The sequence below is a fragment of the Phocoena sinus genome, chromosome 12 (assembly GCF_008692025.1).
Source record: "Phocoena sinus isolate mPhoSin1 chromosome 12, mPhoSin1.pri, whole genome shotgun sequence".
NCBI lineage: Eukaryota > Metazoa > Chordata > Mammalia > Artiodactyla > Phocoenidae > Phocoena > Phocoena sinus.
Window position 1 is genome coordinate 20,114,834 of NC_045774.1, and position 16,331 is coordinate 20,131,164.

Below are 16,331 nucleotides of genomic sequence, written 5' to 3' on the forward strand. Positions count from 1 at the left end.
AGGAAATAGTTAATCAAGTCCAGGAAGCACAGAGAGTCCCATACATTATTTACAGGATAAATCCAAGTAGAAACACTCCAAGACACATATTAATCAAACTATCAAAAATTAAATACAAAGAAAAAATATTAAAAGAAGCAAGGGAAAAACAACAAATAACATACAAAGGAATCCCCATAAGGTTAACAGCTGATCTTTCAGCAGAAACTCTGCAAGCCAGAAGGGACTGGCAGGAAATATTTAAAGTGATGAAAGGGAAAAACCTACAACCAAAATTACTCTACCCAGTAAGGATCTCATCTAGATTTGACAGAGAAATTAAAACCTTTACAGACAAGCAAAAGGTAAGAGCATTCAGCACCACCAAACCAGCTTTACAACAAATGCTAAAGGAACTTCTCTAGGCAGGAAACACAAGAGAAGGAAAAGACCTACAATAAAAAACCCAAAACAATTAATAAAATGGTAATAGGAACATACATATGGTTAATTACCTTAAAAGTAAATGGATTAAATGCTCCAACCAAAAGACACAGACTGGCTGAAGGGATACAAAGACAAAACCCATACATATGCTGTCTACAAGAGACCCACATCAGACCTAGGGACATATACAGACACAAAGTGAGGGGATGGAAAAAGATACTCCATGCAAATGGAAATCAAAAGAAAGCTGGATTAGCAATACTCCTATCAGAAAAAATAGACTTTAAAATAAAGACTATTAGAAGAGACAAAGAATGACACTACATAATAATCAAGGGATCAATCCAAGAAGAAGATATAACAATTGTAATTATTTATGCACCCAACATAGGAGCACCTCAATATATAAGACAAATGCTAACAGCTATAAAAGGGGAAATCAACAGTAACACAATCATAGTAGGGGGCTTTTACACCCCACTTTCACCAATGCACAGATCATCCAAAAAGAAAATAAATAAGGAAACACAGCTTTAAAAGACACATTAGACCAGACAGACTTAATTGATATTTATAGAACATTCCATCCAAAAATAACAGAATACACTTTCTTCTCAAGTGCTCATGGAACATTCTCCAGGATAGATCATATCTTGGGTCACAAATCAAGCCTCGGTAAGTTTAAGAAAACTGAAATCATATCAAGTATCTTTTCCAACCACAATGCTATGAGACTAGATATCAATTACAGGAAAAAAAATGTAAAAAATACAAACACATGGAGGCTAAACAATATGTTACTAAATGACCAAGAGATCACTGAAGATATCAAAGACAAAATCAAAAAATACCTAGAAACAAATGACAGTGAAAACACGACGACCCAAAACCTATGGGATGCAGCAAAAACAGTTCTAAGAGGGAAGTTTACTGCCATACAATCCTACCTCAAGAAACAAGAAACATCTCAAATAAACAACCTAACCTTGTACCTAAAGCAATTAGGGAAAGAAAAACAAAGGAACCTCCAAGGTTAGCAGAACCATAAAGATCAGATCAGAAATAAATGAAACTGAAAGAGAAATTGAGGAAGCAATCCCACTTACCATAGCAACAAAAAGAATAAAATACCTAGGAGTAAAGCTTCCTAAGGAGACAAAAGACCTGTATGCAGAAGACTATAAGACACTGATGAAAGAAATTAAAGATGACACAAACAGATGGAGAGATATAACATGTCCTTGGATTGGAAGAATCAACATTGTGAAAATGACTGTACTACCCAAAGCAATCTACAGATTCAATGCAATCCTTATCAAATTACCAAAGGCATTTTTTACAGAACTAGAATGAAAAATTTTACAATTTGTATGGAAACGCAAAAGACCCTGAATAGCCAAAGCAATCTTGAGAAAGAAAAACGGAGTTGGAGGAATCAGGATCCCGGACTTCAGACTATACTACAAAGCTACGGTAATCAAGACAATATGGTACTGGCACAAAAAGGGAAATATAGATCAATGGAACAGGATAGAAAGCCCAGAGATAAACCCATGCACATATGGTCACCATATCTTTGACAAAGGAGGCAAGAATATACAATGGAGAAAAGACAGCCTCTTCAATAAGTTGTGCTGGGAAACTGGACAGTTACATGTAAAAGAACGAAATTAGGGGCTTCCCTGGTGGTGCTGTGGTTGAGAGTCCACCTGCCAATGCAGGGGACACGGGTTCGTGCCCCAGTCTGGGAAGATCCCACATGCCGCGGAGCGGCTGGGCCCGTGAGCCATGGCTGCTGAGCCTGTGCGTCCGGAGCCTGTGCTCCGCAACAGGAGAGGCCACAACAGTGAGAGGCCCGCGTATCGCAAGAAAAAAAAAAAGAACGAAATTAGAACATTTCTTAACACCATACACAAAAATAAACTCAAAATGCATTAATGACCTAAGTGTAAGGCCAGACACTATAAAACTCTTAGAGGAAAACACAGGCAGAACACTCTATGACATAAATCACAGCAAGATCCTTTTTGACCCACCTCCCAGAGGAATGGAAAAAAAAAAAAATAAACAAATGGGACCCAGTGAAGTTTAAACGCTTTTCCACAGCAAAGGAAACCATAAACAAGACGAAAAGACAACCCTCTGAATGGGAGAAAATATTTGCAAATGAAGAAACTGACAAAGCATTCATCTCCAAAACATACAAACAGCTCATGCAGCTCAATATCAAAAAAACAAACAACCCAATCCAAAAATGGGCAGAAGACCTAAATAGACATTTCTCCAAAGAAGACATACAGATGGCCAAGAGGCACATGAAAAGTTGTTCAACATCACTAATTGTTAGAGAAATGCAAATCAAAACTACAATGACGTATCACCTCACACCAGTTAGAATGGGCATCATCAGAAAATCTACAAACAACAAATCCTGGAGAGGGTGTGGAGAAAAGGGAACCCTCTTGCACTGTTGGTGGGAATGTAAATTGATACAGCCACTATGGAGAACAGTATGGAGGTTCCTTAAAAAACTAAAACTAGAGCTACCACATGACCCAGCAATCCCACTACTGGGTATATACTGTGAGAAAACCATAATTCAAAAAGAGTCATGTACCACAATGTTCATTGCAGCACCATTTACAATAGCCAGGACATGGAAGCAGCCTAAGTGTCCGCTGACAGTTGAATGGATAAAGAAGACGGGGCATATATATATATAATGGAATATTACTCAGCCATAAAAAGAAACGAAATTGAGTTATTTGTGGTGAGGTGGATGGACCTAGAGTCTGCTATACAGAGTGAAGTAAGTCAGAAAGAGAAAAACAAATATCGTATATTAACACATATATGTGGAATCTAAAAAAAATAAATAAATGGTTCTGAAGAACCTAGGCGCAGGACAGGAATAAAGATGCAGACATAGAGAATGGACTTGAGGACACAGGGTGGGAGAAGGGTAAGCTGGGACGAAGTGAGAGAGTGGCATGGACATATATACACTACCAAATGTAAGACAGATAGCTAGCGGGAAGCAGCCACATAGCACAGGGATATCAGCTTGGTGCTTTGTGACCAGCTAGAGGGGTGGGATAGGGAGGGTGAGAGGGAGGGAGACACAAGAGGAAGGGGATATGGGGACATATGTATACATATAGCTGATTCACTTTGTTATACAGCAGAAACTAACACAACATGGTAAAGCAACTATACTCCAATAAAGATGGTAAAAAATAAATAAAAATTAAAAAAATAAAAACCATTAAGCACTATAAAAGAAAACATAGCTAGTGGGAAGTAGCTGCATAGCACAGGGAGATCAGTTCGGTGCTTTGTGACCACCTCAAGGGGTGGCATAGGGAGGTTGGGAGGGAGGCACAAGAGGGAGTGGATATGGCGATATATGTATACATATAGCTGATTCACTTTGTTATACAGCAGAAACTAACACAACATGGTAAAGCAATTATACTCTAATAAAGATGTTATAAATAAATAAATAAATATAGGCAATTCACAGTGAAAGTATGCTTGTAGATAAAAAAAGTGAAAAAGCATTTATTGGTCTATTAGTAAAAAATAATATTCAGCTTACTACTAGTATCATATATATTTGGATGATACAAATGAAAAAAACCAACAAAAGATTTTACACTAAAAAAATTAGTTACAGCAGTCAGTGGAAATTTTAGTATGTTGGATATAGGCAACAGAATTAAATTCCCTTCATTAACTCCTTGCCAGGAAGAGACGGAAATGCTTGCCTCTCTGCTCTGAAATTCAATGTAAATAATTAAAAGAAAATTTTAAAAGGCCATAATTCAAGGATGCTATCAGGACCAAGTGGGATATTAATCCAAGATAGAGGAATTCTAAAGTGTTATGTGCAACAATATACAGACACAGTAAGAAAGAAAAAGTCATGTTTAAGTAGGCAATTCATGCAATTAGGATTTAAGAATACAATTTCATTTTAATTCCTAGACTTCCAGGAGTGGAAATTCACTTGTGACCATGCTAATATTTAATTCACAAAGGATCAAAAGTCAAGGTTAACATGCAGATCTCAATTCATTGTATGCTGGTGACAAGCAATTTTAAAGTTCTTGTTAGTTACAGGGGCTCAAGGGATTGGTTTGCCATTAGGAGGATGCCAATCTGATTTGCTTTCAAAAAATCTTCCAAAGGTGGTCAGTAAGTTTCAGGAATGCGAAGGCTTATTAAAATATTTGCTAGCTTGAGCAACTCAAAAGGGGCAACAAAGCTAAGGAATCCTACAGAATCTTCTAAGTACTATCTGGGGGAAACTTCAACAACTAAACCTTCCTTCCCAGTGGGAATATGTAATCATTCATTCATTCATTCATTCACTCATTCAATTCAGAAATGTATTGAGCACCAAATCTATGGCAGGTGCTTATTTCTATTCTGCATCCATTTTTCTTAAAGAGTTTAATAACTTTGGGCAGAACTTTAAAAATATATATCAATTTTACCAATAAATCAGTTACACCTTTATTTTTCTGGAAAGCGGTCCCTATCTTGGAGATTTTTATATTATCAAAGCAAAGTACAATATATAAATACCAAGAAGAGCAATCTAAACCCAAATTAATAGCAGAACCTCAGAAACAAAAAATAATATCTAAATTTAAAAGGATTTCTAAAATAATACTATCGTCATTTCCTATATGGGATGTACTTGAGCTCTTCAAAATAACATATGACTAGTAATACTCATCCACAGAAAACTATAAATATTACAAATATTTGTGAATGTGCAAACTTTGTAAGAACACAGAGCCACATCCTGTTAAGGAATCTTGGGTTTCTGCAACTCACCCTCACAATAGAGAATTGCACAGGTGAGAAGGCACCAATGCAAAGTGGGAGTTTAACCTGTCATGTGGATCCCATTGAAGATATATACTGTTCTCAGGAACCCATAATAGCAATTAATGGCTAATAAGATACCAACCAATGGGAATTTTACACTTGCCTTTAAGGGAAGCCAAAAAATGAAATGAATGCACCCCTCTCTTAAGAGTTATTTTTGCTCTATAGTTATGTTATTATTTATTTTTAATTATATTCTCTTGTAAAATATGACATAGATCAGCCTTATACAATATCTCCATATAAGAATATACTGTGAAAAAGATTTAAGAGTAACTGCTTAAAAAAATTAAACTTTTAAAACATATCATGAATTCTTGTATAAAAACTTTAATATGGAAATTATACATTTTATATCCACTAGAAAGAATATATTTAAATATATTTCCCATGCTAGCTCTCACTGCCAATTGACTTTTAACTTGAAAATATCCATTATGATAGTTGAATAAAAACTTCTAAACAGGTTTGACTTACAGAATTTGTTCTTAACTAATTATTAATGTATTTGGATTTAAGCTGAACTAAAAAGTAATTTAATTTTGAAACTCTGGCTTATAAAGACTATGATGAGGTTTCATGTAGCCATTAAGTAAAATATAATGTGGAACCAACATCTCTATTAAATTTAACCTTGAATTATAATTAATACAAGGATTTAATCTGTTCATCTATTATGGCTGTTATAGAGCCTAGTAAATAAGTAACAATCTGATAGCATATGGGCTTCACCTGACCCTCTGAAGCTTCTGTGATACTCTACAGGGCCAAAAACCTCTGCGTGTGTGTGTGTGTGTGTGTGTGTGTGTGTGTATGCACATGCTTTTTGGGGGTGAGCACGAAGATTGATATATGGTACATAGGATTCTGCAAACTTTGAGAAATGAAATTACAAATAATAACCTGGGAAATTATATGCTCCCAAGTATAAATATATTTACGGACTTGTGGAAACTGCCATATGTCCTTTAGGCAATTACTTCTGAAAATTCAGAGGAGATTATATTTCAAATAGCTGTTTCTACTTCCCACTAAGGCTGGCATTCTGTAGAGTGGTATAAATTGAAGCATACTTTTTAAACGAAGTCAATATATCATGTTTACCTACACTCCTGATAATGTCTTTTCCCTCATTTAAAACGATATTTTCTGAGAGGATGGAAAAGGGTGCGATGAGAAGCTGTTTTATATATATATATATATATATATATATATATATGTATATATATATATATGTACACTACATATACATGATATATAACAGTATATGTATATACTAAAATCTTAGTCTAATAGCTGACTAGATTTAATCACCCTGAAAATTATAAATGTATTTATAAATAATCATATTTATTTAAAAGATTATTTAAAATATAATTGTAGCACTATATACTATGTATGTACAGTAAACTGAAACAGCAGAAATGTTTTCTGTGAGAGCTCGGCAGAAACTGCAAGGCATCAAGGTACTGAAAACAAAATGTTTGGGAAAAAAATCAGTAAATAGCCATCTTTATATAATTTCCTCTGGGATTTGAACTGTTTTTATTTGGTTATTTTCTGGCTCTTAGTTTTCATATGGAAAATTCACAGGGTCATAATCTGTGGTGCCTTAAATAGTTTGGCCTTTATACAGTGACTATTTTATTCCACGAGAAAAGAACTCCAAAACCAAAAAAAAAACCCCAAACCAAAACAAAAACAAAAAAAAAAAAAGGAAAATTTGAAAATAATCCCTTTCTACACCTGAATTTGATGACATCAGAAGACAGGGTCTGAAGAGAAGAGAGGGAATTACATTAGAAAAAGCCATTTTCAGACCTTGTTTGGTATGTCACTAAAAGCTCTCTTTTGAAGTAATACATATTTCTTACTATAGCCTGCATTGAAGAGGATAATTTCTCCTTAAAGAGAGGCTTGTTTTATTTGCCTCATGTTATCACTCGGAAGGAAGACCAAAGAATCGCAAAGAGCAGGTTCTCACTGGCCCTGCACCCAGTGATGTGATGGTATCTAGGCTGGGCTTCATTTGCTTTGCCGACATACGGAATGTTTGATTTATCTTCAAATAATTTACAGTCTTGTTTCTAATGTTGGTTTTTGTTATCTTACCAAAGACGACAAAGGGCCCCACTCAGGAAAAAAGAAACGGAAGGAAGAAGCGTAGCAGTCGCGTTATGATCTTTCATACTCACAGCAGCAAGACGGAAATGTACTGTTGATCTGCTCCATAACCTCTGTGAGGTCTGTGCTGGTGTCATGAGGTGGGGCCAGCAGGTCCTCTGCCGCTGTGACAGCAGATAGAAAGAACAAGAGACACTCTGAAATTAATGTCTGGTCTTCCACCAAAACACAACTTCAGGGAGAAAATACTAGTACTGGCCTCTAAATATCAAGGTGAAAATAGTTCTCCTTATAAAGGATAATTTTAGGGGAAAATTCCAAAACCATTTTTGTATTTTTTTGTGGTAACAGAATTTTACATAATTAAAACTTATTAGATGTTTCTAAAGGAAGAATCCACATGTCAGGGGAAAATTCACGAGTGACAAATAATAGTCATATTATTGCAATTTATTAGTCAGAATTCCACTATTGGGCATTACAAGTATTTTTTCATATGAGAAAGATATTCCATTAATTTCTTTTTCCTTCCTTCCTTCCTTTTGGAGACGTCAGCATAGGCTAGCTTATACTGCCACAAAACTACAGGTAGTTTTTTTTTTTGGCCATGCTGCAGGGCATGTGGGATCTTAGTTCCCCGACCAGGGATTGAACCCATGCCCGCTGCAGTGGAAGTGCAGAGTCCTAACCACTGGACTGCCAGGGAACTCCCACTAGAGGTATTTTATAAGATACTTTTTACTTTGACATTTTTTAGTCTGTAATCGATATCAAAATAGTCCTCTTATTTAAAAATTAAAATAATATTAATATTTTAGGTTTTCTACAGATTAATGCAGCAAAAGATAAACAAATTCATTTGCTTAAAGTATGTGGTCCTCAGTAGAATTTTAGAACTTAATTTCATCAGTAACAAAATGTCATTCCAGAATGCCTAGTTGACAGGGCCCTTCCTAGCAGCAGTGACAGGTCCCCATTGTGACCAGTGACAGGCTGGGTGGGACTTCAGCCTCAGATGGGGGTGGGAGGGGCAGAAATGTCTGTAGGAGCTAGGATGGAGAAAGCAGAACACTAAGTCTCCAGCCCTAGGCAAAGAAAACTATGTTTGGTGTAATATTCTTTAGTATTTTATTCTGAATGTGTACAAGTATGAAATTTTAGAGACGGGAAATTTACTGAAAAAAAGAATTGTTCCTAAGGTAAAGAAAAAAATAAATTGTGCTCATCCCAAAAGGAAAGAGCTCTTTTTCAACTTTCATCAAAATTCAATCCACTACTACACCTTATATAAACAAGCGCATTATAGTTTATTATTCTAAAATGTTTGCTTTTTTGGTATAGTTAAAATGGCTTTGTACTCAGCTGAGACCACAGAGGATACAAATTCCTTTATGCCCTAAGGCACCCATGTGTAAGAATGTTATTTAAAATGAAAAGCAAACAAATGGCAAAGCCCAGAGTAGACCAGGGGAGGGAGTAGCCAAGTCTTGGGGACACGGACCTGCTTGATGGAACTGTGGGCCGGGGTCCGGATCCAGCGAGTAGTTCAGTGCGGATTGCTGAGGTGAAGCCCAGGGGGAGACGCCATTGATTTGGGAATCAGATTCAGGCTGGAATCACATTCAGAGGTTAGAACAGAGGAAAGATTCAAATAACGATTAAAGAAAACATTTCTGTTTCTAACTTCCCCTCACCAATGACAGATAATTAAATCACATAACATTCTTCACCCTCAGTCATTTTCAAATACATTTTAGCATCAGTTGGTGGGCTTACCAGTATTCACCTGAGGACCGAGTGGTCCTTCCCTTTTGATTTGGGCACCTTGAAGAACTCACTTGGTTATATGGCAAGATTTACCTATCAATGTCAGTGTCATTCCTCAATTGTTCCATTATTTTTATGTCAACCAAGTGAATCTGGAAACATGTTTCATTCATCTTTAAAAAAATTAACACTTTCTCATACAGTAAATTTATCTAATTTCAAAATTAGCTCATTTTTTATTCAAATTAACATTTAACAGCAATATTGGAGAGTGGTGAAGAGCACGATTTTGGATTTAGCTGCTTGGATACAAACTCAGTCACTCAGAGCTGAGTAATTCTGAGGAAATTTTTTTTTTTTTGTGGCTGCACTGCACTGTGGCATGTGGGATCTTTGTTCCCCAACTAGGGATAGAACCCACACCCCAAGCAGTGGAAGCATGGAGTCTTCCCCACCAGGGAAGTCCCTCTGAGGAAATTTTATAATCGTCTGCTTTTTATTTATAAAAACTGGATTTTTTATTTATAAACTAGTGGTAAGAGTGCCTGTGTCAGAGGGTTTTGTGAAGGAGGTGATCAATTAGTATTTCTAAAGCAATTAGAACAGAATCTGACACCTAATAAATACTTCACAAAGGCAGAAAGTTTGAAATTGACAAGTACATGGTCAAACTAGAAAAGTGTGATCCACTGTAAAGGGAATGCAGAAGTTACAATGTTTTTGTTTTGTCTTTTTAAAATATATTTTTAATAAATTTATTTATTCATTTATTTATGGCTGCATAGGGTCTTCATCGTTGGGTCTTCATTGCTGTGTGTGGGCTCTCTCTAGTTGTGGTGAGCGGGGGCTACTCTTCGTTGCGGTGCGTGGGCTTCTCATTGCAGTGGCTTCTCTTGTTTCAGAGCTCGGGCTCTAGGCACGTGGGCTTCAGTACTTGCGGCACACGGGCTCAGTAGTTGTGGCTTGCGGGCTCTAGAGCACAGGTTCAGTAGTTGTGGCACACAGGCTTAGTTGCTCCGTGGCATGTGGGATCTTCCTGGACCAGGGCTCGAATCCATGTCCCCTGCATTGGCAGGCAGATTCTCAACCACTGAGCCACCAGCAGAGTCCCAGTTACATGGTTTTTGATGCTGATTTTTCCATTACATCTATATAAGCTGAAGTCTGGTAGTTTTGCTAGTTTTTACTATCAGAGTTGAATTTTCCATCAACTTCTGGCATTCATGCTAAGTCATTAAGAAGGGACGAGAGCTCCACAGTCTGGAATACGCAGAGCCATTTAGATATCCAATTTCTCGAAAAGCATTACTGTACAATTCTGAAGGCTCATGAGCCATTAGGCAGTTCTGTCTAACAGGAGGAAGTTAGTAGGGGGAGGTGAAGGTGAGCAGAAGAGCCTTCGGCTCTCCTAAGAGCATCAACAGACTACAGCAAACAAAGCTTTCAAGCACAGCTTCCTTCTACAACAATTCTACCTATGCAGTAAGTCCTTAATACTCACACTTCATATTCTAAAAGAGTTCCAGAGAAAAGTCATCCCTTACCCAGGCAACATTCAGAAACATCAAATTCACATTACTAACAATGTAGCTTTTCCAATGTACAGGAGTGGCACCAAGATAAGCTTCAGACATCTCAAAGTACTTAGAGAAAACCAGCCAGGCCTTGGGGAAGGTCTAATGATGCACAATTCCAAAGTAAACCTTCCCCCAAGCAGTCTCACAAGAAGTCTGAAACAGTGACAGACATTCAGAAAGTATAAGGGGTATTCTGTGGCCCACTGTGCAGGTAATGCAAAAATTACACTGTTTTGAATGATTCTGACATGTTAAAAGATACTGATAGCAACTGCGAAAAGATGGTTTTCCAAAACTTGAGAAAATCACTGGAGGGAGAGTTGTTTCTGCCTTTGACTCAATAAATCATTTCTGGAGAAAGTCATTCCTATTCACTGTGTAGGGGCCCCGTACTGCATAGGCCAGAGAAAAAGGCAAAAGATGACATGAATTCTCATGTCAGGGATTCTTCAAGAGAGAAAAGTTCCAGGTCCATTTGCTGGGATTCTATACAACAGACACCTGCTGCAAAGACATCTTCACTACCAGTTCTGTGACATGATGCCTATGCTTTAACTGCTAGATGTAATCAGGTACTTAATTCTCTATAGTGTGTTGTGTCTTTATAGATGATACTACCTTATATATCATACTATTTTGTTATGGTCTCTAACAAGATTGAAGGTAAAAAGGCAGAAGCTGTATCTGATGCTTCTTTTATATCCCAAAGAACAGTGTTTTTCAAAATTGCAGGCTATTACCCGTTGATGAGTTATAAAACCAGCACTAAGAAAGAAAGACAGAAGAAAAATAAGAGGGAGGGAGGGAGGAAGGAAGGAAGGAAGGGAAGAAGGAAAGAAGGAAGGAAAAAAATGGAAAGTAAGAGACAGCATTTTTTAATAACAGCAATTAGCATTGTGTATTCATCATACATGTATGCATTCATCATAATGCAAATTGTATTTTTTATTGTCAAGAAAGTCTGCAAACAACCGCCATAAAACATGTTATGGCAGGAAATAATAGCTATGTTAGGAAATAAAAACTGCAAATTAATAAACATGTTACTTAATTTCTTGAAAATAGCTCATTGGAAGGAGGTTTTACCATGAAGAGTTCCTTTCCCTTAAGGCCCACATCTTTCCCAAATGTAATTTATGCAGATATATGTTATAGGATCTTTTGCCTTAAACTATTCAGAGCTGAGACAGATTTCAGTGTTAAAGAAGAACGGGCAATTCCATCTTAAGCTGGGAAAACGCATTTTTTGGTGCCAGTGAGCCTTTAATGCTTATGTTTGAAGAGGGATTTCTAAGCCAGTCTAAATCCACTATGGAGAGGAGAAACCGGAAGTGAACCTCTCTACCAACTCTGGGACTGAGTCCCATGGGACATGGGACTGGGGCAGATGGGGTGGGGACAGGTGACATCAAGTTCCGCACACTCTACCTGCTCTAGCAGCTGCCGAAGTCGGTGGAGCTGAGACTCCAGCTGCTTGTTGTGATTTTCCAAAATTTGCATCCTAGCCTCCAGCCGACCTTTATGCTGCCTGAGGAGTTTTGCTTCTGCTATAAGTTCTGAATCCTCCGACGTGTGATGAGGAGACACAACAGAGTCTGGAGGGGAGCCAACAGGGAGGCCCCTTCTCAAGTGCTGCTCCTTCAGCTGCTCGTATTCCACTTGCAGATTTCTAGTGTAGAGAAGGGAAAATGGGCATTAGTATTGTATACCTCACCTTCTCACCCAAATTGTCCATGAGCTCCAAATGCAGCCCGTGCTACTTACTTCCTCATAGGTAAAAACACGTACAACCGTGATATAAGCAAGCATGAATAAAACTGTGCTTTTAAGTAAACAAGTGCTCTAACAGACACCATCCCTGAACCCTGAAATGCAGCTGTAATCTGTAGCCAGCTGCCCAGTGTGTTAATGTCCTCTTAAAAGTTTGCCTCTGCTGTACTTCCTGGACAATAGTCCTGAAAAAAGAATGGGTAAGGGTCATGTTGAAGTGGATATGAAAGAATTCCCCATCAGAAGTTTTCCCAGGGTGACACATCTTCTCCTCCCAGGTCTAGCACACCTTTGTTCTTCCTCAAGGTCAGCAATGATCCGCTCCAGTTCTCCGCGTTCTTCCCTCTCTACCGACTTCAGGATCTGAGCGGGACTCTGGGGCTGGCTCACAGGGGACTCCCCTCCGAGCGTCTGGCAGTACTGCTGGATGAGGGCATGCTCGTCCTCCCTGTGGAGACAAAGGAGACACACACAAAGGCTCACAGCTGGACATGGATGTCTCTGGAGGTAAAGGAAGGAGAGACGACGATGGTCAGGATGGCTACTGACCCACGGCTGCCTTAAAGCTCAGTGTCCCAATGACCTCACTTTAAAACTCTGGGAAGATATTTTACCTAATAGTGTATGTACACTATACACACACACCAACATTCCATGCTTTGCCTTTGGTCTAACATGTATATCTCGCAAAGAAGAGATATTTTACTCAGCAGAGGATATAAAGTGCAACACTTAAATAGTTAATGTAAAAGACTTTACAGGGAAAATCAATAACTGAATGCCAAAAGAGTGGGTTAAAAGACTGCTATTAAAAATAAACTGCTATAGACTGTTTCCCCTCCCCGAAATTATGTTGAAACCTAATCCCCAGTGTAAAGGTGTGTGGCGGTAGGGTCTTTGGCAGGTGATTAGGTCATGAGGGTGGAGCCTCTAAGACTAGGATTAGTATCCTTATGAAAGAGACCCCAGAGAGCTCCCTTCCTGCTTCTGCCTTGTGAGGAAACTACAAAATGACAGCTATGAACCAGGAAGGGGGTCCTCATCAGGTACTAAACCCGCTGGCTCCTTGATCTTGGACTTCCCCGTCTCCAGAACTATGAGAAAAAAATGTTAGTCATTTATAAGCCACCCAGTTTGTAGTCTTTTGCTATAGCAGTCCCAATCAACTAGTTGATTCCACTGTCTTTAGCATATGGTTAAAAGCAATTTTATAATGCTTTGTAACCCAAAGCGTGGGAGAAGCAAATCCTTATATTCTTTCATTTAAATAACTTAACATAAATTATAATTGTAGATATTTATAAAATAGCTACAGATATCTTACTTGATATTATCAGCATGTCACTTCTAGGATCAATCATTCTGCATTAAACAAGGAACTCCATTTAATTGACTTGGGTTCTCCCACTTTTCTAACTACTTATCTAATGAACTAGACATATTAATAATGTGGTCAAATCTAATGATTGACAGAAACAGAAGTATAACAAAGGAGACAAAGTTGATATGTTTATGTGAAGGAAATGCTTATCAGCAAGACTGGAATCCTTCCCTTCTTTTACCAGAGATCCAGTCAGATCTCCTTGTAAATGTGCAAATGACAGACTTCCTGGCTAATACTAGCAGGAGAGTCCTGCTACAGAATACCTTTGGCAGATTGTACCTGATCTGTTTTGATGGCTTTTGGTAAACAAATCCTGGAATCTATGGATTTATAGGATAGGGCTTCAGAAAAACATCTTGCAAGTTATGTAGCTATCAGAGTATAAAATGGAGCTATTCCATGACTGAACCAGCTCCCTACTGTGTAAGTGATGTGACTGCAAATATCCCTTAAAGACCTCATCTGTTACCCCGCGGTCAGAGCACATCCTAACGCAGCCAGAAGTAACCTGGTGAGTGGCACGGGCAGTCCTGGACCTTTTGCTTATGAGTACTGCTTGATACTAGGTGAGATCTTTGATTCTGTGAGTCTAATTTGAAAATCCAACCCTGTGTTATCACACTTTACTCTGATAAAGAAGGGACATGAAATTGCATCTGAGGTAGTGAGTTCTTAGAAAAGGTATCTCCTGAGCACTGAGATCAGAGCGATATAAAGAAGGAACTGAAAATAATGACTGTTAGGGCTGCAAAACAGCCAAAGCACAGGTTCAAATGAGCCACTTGCTGATTTACTTTGCTTCCTTTATCAGTAAACCTCCCTAATCTCACCACCTTTCTACTATCAAATGAATGAAAAAGGAGCGGAGGGCTTCCCTGGTGGCGCAGTGGTTGAGAGTGCGCCTGCTGATGTGGGGGATACGGGTTCATGCCCCGGTCCGGGAAAATTCCATATGCCGTGGAGCGGCTGGGCCCCGTGAGCCATGGCTGCTAAGTTAGAAACTGGAAATAAGAAACATAGATGGGAAGGACTGAAATAAGCTATGGCAGCGTCCTTTGATTACCTGTCCTGCGAAAACACCATATGGCTGTGAAATAAATAAGGGAGCCTCTCAGAAGAATCTCATGCTTGCTTCTAAATTTAGAAGGGTGAGGATAAGACGAGAGAATGGGTTCTGCACCAATGCAGATGCAGAGCAGCAGTGTTTGAAAGCAGAATCCAGGGACTTCCCTGGAGGTACAGTGGTTAAGACTCCGCACTTGCACTGCAGGGGGCATGGGTTTGATCCCTGGTCGGGGAACTAAGATCCCACAAGCTATGCAGTGAGGTCAAAAAAATAAATGAAAAAAGAAAGAAAGAAAGCAGAACCCAAAGCTCCTAGGATGCCCATGTAGCAAAATCAAACAGAAACTTGGCAAGGAGGTTATGTGCGTGTGTGTTTGGAGGTGGGGGAGGGTATTTTCCTGAGAGGGAGTAAATGGGTAATTTATTATTATACCCTAAACATAACTGTATTATGAAGGAGCAGAGAAGGCTGTGAAGCTAATGTATCAACACTACAGGGATACCAATTAGCTGCTAAGGATAACAAGACTCTAAGTCAGTGATGCTTGGAGGCACTTCACTCAATTTAAATGAAGAGAGAGGCCATAATAAGAGAGGATTAAAAAGTACAGATCTAATAAATGGACAGGACAAATGGACAAAGCATAAAAATACAGTGCATATAAACTAAATAATAAAATGAAATAATAAAGCAATAAAAAAGTAAGAGTAGAGGAGAACATTTGTAAATATTTCTCAGGCGAAAAAGAGTATAGAAACTAAAAAGACTGAGTATGCAAAAAAGAAATAATAACAAAAGAAAAATGATCATATATATCCCAGTGAAAATGTTATCTATTCAGGATAAAGCATCTCAAGAAATCAGCCAGAAATCAAAACAAAACAGGAAATCATTTGTAAAGAAAGAAAAATGTTTAGCTTCCAACTCTCATAATATTCAATGTCCAAAGTCAACGGACAAGGTCTAGAGTCCTAACCTAGCCATTCATATGACCAACCAGGTCAAGTAAATGTACAGCAAAGCGCTTTGTCCGCAATTTCCTTCCTTTAAAGATTTTTTCTGTTCCAGGCTTCAGAGTTGCAAACAGCAATGCCAGTGCCAATCAGGCCAGCCCCCCAATTTGATCCTTCCACATACAACAGTGTCGCTCAAGGGCAGACGGCAGATGGAGTGAGACATCCTGATGGCAATGGCCTAAGGAGATGTCCTTAAGTTCCAGCTACTCAGATTCCCCAGGACTATCCTGAGTCCTGTCTCTTTTTGAGACATGGTTGCTCAATTCCTCCTTGAAAGAAAATTAGTACCCTTAAAATTAATG

The 16,331-nt window shown here is 38.4% G+C and overlaps 1 protein-coding gene across 3 annotated transcripts in view; it reads right to left on the bottom strand.

Annotated features, from left to right (window-relative positions):
- Positions 1-16,331, bottom strand: part of UTRN (utrophin) — a 561,071-nt gene that overhangs the window by 8,259 nt on the left and 536,481 nt on the right. For all 3 annotated transcript variants that reach the window (XM_032650818.1, XM_032650820.1, XM_032650819.1), the window contains 4 exons: positions 12,853-13,011; positions 12,222-12,462; positions 8,951-9,059; positions 7,521-7,613 (listed from right to left, as the gene is read on the bottom strand). In XM_032650818.1, coding sequence (XP_032506709.1) covers positions 7,521-7,613; positions 8,951-9,059; positions 12,222-12,462; positions 12,853-13,011 — 602 coding nt within the window. The remainder of the gene's footprint in view (positions 1-7,520; positions 7,614-8,950; positions 9,060-12,221; positions 12,463-12,852; positions 13,012-16,331) is intronic.